The 6,817-nt window shown below is 56.5% G+C and overlaps 1 protein-coding gene across 2 annotated transcripts in view; it reads right to left on the bottom strand.

Moving 5' to 3' along the window:
• The window catches only part of FMNL3 (formin like 3), a 56,816-nt gene that overhangs the window by 6,711 nt on the left and 43,288 nt on the right, over positions 1-6,817 (bottom strand). For both annotated transcript variants that reach the window (XM_016201253.2, XM_016201254.2), the window contains exons 14-26: positions 5,604-5,883; positions 4,885-4,953; positions 4,671-4,795; positions 4,276-4,478; positions 3,309-3,543; positions 3,089-3,157; positions 2,900-2,980; positions 2,670-2,799; positions 1,849-2,009; positions 1,430-1,531; positions 990-1,082; positions 582-705; positions 339-455 (exon numbers count right to left, since the gene is read on the bottom strand). In XM_016201253.2, coding sequence (XP_016056739.1) covers positions 364-455; positions 582-705; positions 990-1,082; positions 1,430-1,531; positions 1,849-2,009; positions 2,670-2,799; positions 2,900-2,980; positions 3,089-3,157; positions 3,309-3,543; positions 4,276-4,478; positions 4,671-4,795; positions 4,885-4,953; positions 5,604-5,883 — 1,764 coding nt within the window. In that variant the 3' untranslated portion in view covers positions 339-363. The remainder of the gene's footprint in view (positions 1-338; positions 456-581; positions 706-989; positions 1,083-1,429; positions 1,532-1,848; positions 2,010-2,669; positions 2,800-2,899; positions 2,981-3,088; positions 3,158-3,308; positions 3,544-4,275; positions 4,479-4,670; positions 4,796-4,884; positions 4,954-5,603; positions 5,884-6,817) is intronic.

Below are 6,817 nucleotides of genomic sequence, written 5' to 3'. Positions count from 1 at the left end.
TCTTATGAGGAGGGGTCCTAAGAGGGGAATAAGGACAAAGGATACCCAAGCCCAGTAACAGAGTCTCAGGCTCAGCCATCAGAGGCAGTGGCCTGGTCCCTACCCCTTGGTCTTAGTAGAAGCTAGGACGGCATTAGTGGGGAGATACCACTTCCCTGAGGGCACATGCAGGGCATAAGCCATGCTTCTCAGAGCATGCAGGAAGGGAAGTATGTGTCCCCATCACCATGCTGCGGCCAGAGGATGGTGCCAGGTCATGCAGAGGAGGAGGTGCCTGTGGACCCCAGCAGTAGTCTTGGGAGGTAGGCATGCAGAGGGGCAGCTATGGTGCCCAATACCTGTCAAGGGCCCCAGCCTTGGGGGTTAACAGTTTGACTCATCATGGTGGGCTGCATCGCAGAAGAAGCGTGAGCCCCGCTTGGCAGTACGGGCCGTGAAAGGGACACTCTTCAGCACTGTGGCCCAGGAGAGAGAGACCGTGGTCAGGCCCCATGGGGTGGGGTGGGAGGAGAGCGCAGGAAATATGATTGGGTTTTGGGAGCTGGGCCCAGTGCCCAGGCCCCAGGGAGGAAAGGCCCCACCTGTGATAATGTCCTCAATGGTACCATCTTTCCCTTCATACACAGGCCGGTGCTCCTTGGCCTGGCGTCGCCTCAACTCGGCAATTAGCTCCTGCTGTTGCCACTTGTTCCGCTGGGATGGGGTCTAGTGCCAAGCATTTGAAGGGAAGGGAGTCATCACTAACCTACCATGGGGATAGTTCCTGCCCCAAGATGCAGTCCAAGTATGTTCTTGATTGTTCATGGCAGCCCTGTCCCTGTCCTTGCCTGGGAATCTCCTCCCAAAGCCCCTCTTTCCATCCCTTTGGACGCCAGCCTCAGGCCCTCTGGGTGGTCCGTGGGCTCCAGCTTTCCATCTCCTCTCTATTTGCTCCACCCCCTCCTAATCCTTTGCCTGGTTTCCTCCAGGCCCGTCTTGGCCCCACCCACCTTGGCATCCAGTTTCTTGGCTTCCTGAGCCAGCTGCTTCTCCCGCATTACCTCCTCCTGCTTCTTGCGGGCTTCATTCTCTTGTTCTGCTTCCTAAGAACCATGGTGTGAGTGTGTGTGTGGGGGGTGGGGGTGGATTGTGAGACACACATAGGCTGTAAGGGGAAGGGCTGACACTGAGGGTGGAGAGTAGGTGGCAGTGGGACCAGCAACCCCAGGTGGCCACCCTCTGGAGGGGCACTTCCTGCCCCAAACAATGACAGGAAGGGCCTGGGCCCCCACCCTGCCCACCAGTTCACAGCTAAGGCCTATGGCCAGCTTCCACTGCTCCCTCCCAGGACCCAGAGGAAGAGACAGAAAAGGCCCAGACTTGAAGCCCAACCCGCCCCACACCAGTTTTCTCTCAGACATTTTTCTTTGTAAGTCTCTCTCCTGCTCACCTTGTAAGAACGAATGAATCGGACAAATACTGGGAAGAATACAGAAGGAGGTGTGGTCTTGGGACTCTCACCAAAGTATCGCACAACTGCATTGTAGGCCTCCTGGGGAAGGGTGGGCAGAAGGGGTCATCAGCCTGGCAAGGAAGGAGAAGCCCCCTCCCCACCAGGGACAGGAGGCCCACAGAAAACAGCATTCAGCCCCTATCGGCTGGAAAAGAACCTGGGCTCCCAAAACTCCCTAGAGTGTGCACTGCCAGAGGCAGCTGCCTGTCACCCCCAACGGCCCCTATCCCCCACATTAAGCCAGCTGGCCAGCGCTTGATAAAAGTTATTTGCTCCAAGAATCAAAACTAAGCCCACCTAGAGGGGCACAGTGCCTTAATCCTGGTTGCTGCCACCAGCCTCCACCCTGTGCTCACCTCGGCCGTCTTGGCGTCGCGCTGGAGCTTGTCCAGTTTGCCTTCGTTGGTGCTGAGGAAGTTCCGAAGGACGCTGTTGTCGTGTATACTGCATTCGCGCCGAATCAGCTCCATGCCACGGCCCAGCTCCTTCACATCTAGCAGCACGTTCTCCAGGGACACTGTGGTCATTAGAGCCCAGGCTGAGGCCTGCCCAAAGCCCAACATGCCCACCTCCCAGCCCTGGGCTACAGCAAACTCTGGCCCTTCCCCTCAGCATGGGCTCACCCAGGTTCTCACACTCCTGCTTCTTGAGCCACCCAGGTGGACACAGGAGGGCACACCAAGCTAGCCAGGCTTTCACAGGGGCAAGGAAAATGAATGGAGGCTGGGAACTCATGACCCCAAAGAGCGAAGTAGCAACGAAAGGCAAGCCAGAGAAACTGCTAGTTTCCAAAATGGAGCTGCCTGAGGCCTGCCCCAGTTTTCCCGAGTTGGGCAGAAATAACAGCTACCTATGTCTGAGGGGCTTTATGGTTTTTCTAAGCATTTCTGACACATCATAGAGAAACACTGTCTCTGGAGCCAGCGTGAAGGGGTTGGGAGTAAAGAGCCACTGCTGCCTTCTTCTGCCCACTGCACCCAGGTGAGAAGGGCTGGGCTGGGTCTGGTGCCTGCAGGAAGGCTCCCTCCGGGGCGGCCCCTACCCATGGCCTCAGCAGAAAGCTTTGAAGTGTCAGAAAGAAGACAACAAAATCCAGAAACAAAGGGACTAAAGCGTTCCCTCTCCTCATAGCTTCCTGGGATTTTCCTGGGCTGAACTTGAGGTCAGGCCCCCTCACCTGCTGCAGCCTTCTCCACAAAGTGCAGCTCGTGCCAAAAGTTGGCCAGATCTGGGTATTTCTCCTTCACTGTCAAGGCGATGAAATGCAGCAGTGTCATCTTCCTGTCAGTGGACTTGGTGTCCAGCAGCTGGGAGATAGGGCAGGGGCAACATGAAAGGACTGAATCCCCTGGCTCCACAGCCACAGTCCTTTAGGCTTCCTGCCCCATGTCGCCCCCACCATCTTACCAGATCCAGACTCTGCAGCTTGAAGCCATACACAGCTCCCCGCTTGCTGCTGTTCATGTAGTTCCCCAGTGCAAGTATGATCTGTCCAGAAGATGCGTGGGAGGAGGTCAAGCCAAGAGCTGAGAGCTCCTTCCTTCTCTGTATAGCCCCTGGTCCCCACCAGCACCCTCATCTACAACCTCTCCTCACCTCCAACATCTGCTTCAGCTTCTGTGAGGACTTGACAGAGGCAGAGGCTGCAATGATGGCATTGAGTTGCTGGAAGGCAAGGTGAAGAGCTGAGTAACCCAGGCCAGGCTGAGGCCAAGTCAGCAAGGGGCTGGGAGGACCGGCAGGGCCAGGGAAGTGACTAGCAGATGGACAGTGGAGAGGGAGCTGAACACGACTGTGATTTGGGTGGGGGCCCTACCGGCGTGAGCATCTGTAGGTTGTCCTGGAAGTTGCCTAGAAAGGCCATGCCAGCCATTCGCTGGGTCAGCCGTTCCACCTTGCTGAAGAGCAGCATGAAGCGGTCCTCGGCTGCCAGCTCCTCCAAGGGCTGTCGCTCCCGCTCATATTGCCGCAGCAGCTTCACCTCGGCCTCTGTGGGCAGGAAGCGCATCAGGCACTCCACGAAGTCCACAGGTAGTGTCTGTAGGTCGTACCTATGTGGGAGGGAGGAACCCCCTCAGGTCTCGCATTTGCCCACATTATCCGTCATCCCTTTATTCTCCAGCTCCTAGGACGACTGAGGGTGAGGTCTGTGAGCTGGACACAGCCAGAGGCAGAGGGAAACATTCCATGCCCTGCTTAAAAACCCTTCAGTATCCTCTCTCTGCACCTAGGGAGAAGTCTTCACAACTGAGCATGGCTTAGGAAGCCCAGGCTGCAAGACTTCTGCTCACCTTTCTACCCTGTCTCTCCTACTCCTCTCCTTACACCAAGGTCATAGCCAATTTCATAGCCAATTGAAGCCAGGGCACCAGACTTCTCCCTCCAGGACCTGAACTGGATTTCATATACTTCCTTCAGGTCACAGGTAAGGTATCACCTCCTCTGGGAAGTCTTCTCTGATTACTCAGCTCAGCAACCTGGCCCTCCCTGTTTTCCCAAAGCTGCCTATACCTCCATCACCTTGGTGGTTATGACCCCGCGTTACTGGACTGTCCCCACTAGACTGGGAGTTCCTTGAGTGAAGGTCTGGGTTGAATCCCCAGCATCTCACACAATGCCTGGTACACGGCATCAGTATAGTAAGTTCTGGCCAAGCCAGTGGGTGACTGAGGGGTGTGAGGCAGGTCTGCCAATGCCCTGGAACCCAGGGAAGGCCAGGATCCAAGGTGGAGAAGTGGGTTTCCAACTGGCTGGGACCAGGGCCAGATCAGAGGGAGCCTCACGTGTGGATGGCCCTGCAGATCTCCTCAGCTGAGCGGCCAGCCTTGCGTAGGGTGATGGCCAGGTTCTTGGCACGATTAGCTTCCAACAGGGTCACCTTGCTGGCGGCCTTTTGTGCTGTCTTGTTTTTAGAGCAGATGAGGTCAAGGGCAGGGCCTTGGGCTTTTGTCTTGAACAGTTCTTCAAACTTGTCCAGGTCCAGGTCCTGGCAGGAGTTGAAAAGAAGGAGAGTGCTGTGGCCTTTTACTACTAGAGAAGCCCTGGCAGCATTCCCAGCAGCATGGGCTCAGCACAGGATCATGAAATCTGAGGGCTCTCCCAAGACTAGGAGATCTGGCTAAAAGGGCAACCTGCTCCCCAACCCCCAACTTCCCCTCAGGGCCCCAGGCCCTGCTACCTCCAAGATCTTCTCATCATCAAGTTCGCTAAAGACAGTGCCACTGATCTGGTTGGGTTTCAGTGCTGTCCAGTTGAAGACAGGCAGCCGGAACTTGGTCTTGATAGGCTTCTTGATTCGAATGGCTAATTTGGAAGGAGGATCAGTGAGGCAGGGGCCAATGACACACCCCCTTGGTCCCACTAGCCCCAACCAGAGCCCTGGGGACACTCACCTGACAGGCCTACTGTCAACACCACAGAGGGAGCAGCACCAGGGAGAGGTGGGGCTGGGGGACACTTGTCTGGAGGAAGAAGAATGGCACAGTGGCCCAGGGGCTAAGAGACTCACCAGAGGTCCCCTCCCCTCTGTCTCCCCCACCTGGCCTTTAAGACTCTCGGGCCCTGGCCGGGTGGCTGGGTTGGAGTGCTGTCCTGCACACCAAAAGGTTTCAGGTTCGATTCTTGGTCAGAGCACATACCTAGGTTGCGGGTTAGATCCCGTTGGGGTGCGTATGGGAGGCAACTGGTCACTGTTTCTCTCTCACATCGATGTTTCTCTCTCCCTCTCTCTAAACATATCTTTGGATGAGGATTTTTTAAAAAAAAGAGCCTCGGGGAAGGAGGCTGCATGAACTTGGCCCAAGCGGCTCCCAGGGGCAGTCTCTGCCCCACTCTCTCTTGCTCTGATCAGAGCCCTCTGTTGGCTGTCTTCAGAGGAATCAGGAGCAGCAGCTTTATGATCCTTAAAACAGATCCATGCCCACCCTTGGACATCCCTTCCCTAGTAACTTGAACCTCCCTCAGATTCTAGACCACCCCTCAGCGCTCTCCCACCTGCCTTCACCCCCTTCCAGCCGGGTCCCCAGCTTCTCCCTGAGGAAGGCACTGCTGATAGGTTTTAGTCTGGCCCCACAGTGAGGCTGCCCCTCCCGACTCCTAGGGTCCTCCTTACCTGGTAAAGGGGGAGGTGGAGGGGGCAAGGGAGGAGCAGGTGGAGGCGGCAGAGGGAGGGCCTCCTCGGGGGGCGGGGCGGGAGCCAGGAGGTCCAGGTCAGAGGGTGGCATGCCCGTGCTCAACTCTGCAGGGCCCACCCGGGCCAGGGCCTCGCTGCCCACTGACTCCAGGTCTCGGGCATTGGGCTCCAAGTGGCATCGGCGCTGGAAGGCCTCCTCCTTCTCTTTAATGAGACGCCGCAGAGTGTGTACCTGGTGGCTCGTGTTCTCATAAGTCTCCTGTCAGAAAAGAAAGGGCTGGAGGCACAGCAGTCACTGCCCTTGGAGTGAGACTTCCTATTCAAGGGTCTCCCAGCTATAGGGTCTCTGGGAGGGTGTCTAGAAGCGGCACAAAAAACCCAGGTGGGGACCAGGGGAAGCTGAAATGAGGAGCACAGCTTCCTCTCCACTCCAGCCTTAGTCTCGCTGGTCCCTCCAGGCCCAGGTAGAAGGCGCCCCTTCTGATCCACCAGGAAGGTGCAACTCTTCCCGATCCACCATCAGCCTGCTATGTAGCTCTCGGCCCTCTGTGCTCGCCACCGCTCTCATTTCATTTGGCCTTGTGTGCTCGCTCACTTGGGAGCCCCCTACAGACAAGACCCTGCCTTAGCCATCTCTGTATCCTCCATACTCCCCAGGTAGCTCTTCAGACTTTTAGCAGGGGCTCAGCAGATATATACTGAGTTTAACAGAGCCAGTATAACTGTATTCCTTTGGAAGAAAAGACAGGTTGGGGCATGATTTTATAACTAACGAAAAGTTAGCTTAGGGGACAGAGAAGACACTGAAATATGAGGAGCCGCTGCTGGTGGATCTCCTAATGACAGCCCCGAGGACCTGGGCTACTCTGAGCCTGCTCATGACGCAGGGCTGGGGGAAGCACTGGGGGATGCAGGGGCAGGAAAAGCAGCAGGATGGGCTGGTAAGAGGAGGGCTGGACCCCAGGGGTGCCAGCAGGTGCCCCATATACTCCCACCTTCTTCTGTCCCACTCAGGCTTCAGTTTCCCTCTCCAACCAAAAAATGGGGTAAAATCATCAGCCCACCGTATCTGCCTCAAGGTCACGAATCAAGATCTGGACTCTCAAGGACTTGACTCAGGAAAGAAAAACAAAGATCTGCAGGCCCTGGCGCCCAGCAGCACGCAGGGATGCCCTCCCCATCATTACTCGGTA

The sequence above is a fragment of the Miniopterus natalensis genome, chromosome 2, assembly GCF_054644295.1.
Source record: "Miniopterus natalensis isolate mMinNat1 chromosome 2, mMinNat1.hap1, whole genome shotgun sequence".
NCBI lineage: Eukaryota > Metazoa > Chordata > Mammalia > Chiroptera > Miniopteridae > Miniopterus > Miniopterus natalensis.
Note: the sequence above shows the minus strand (reverse complement) of the source record. Positions and strands in the feature narration are given on the sequence as shown.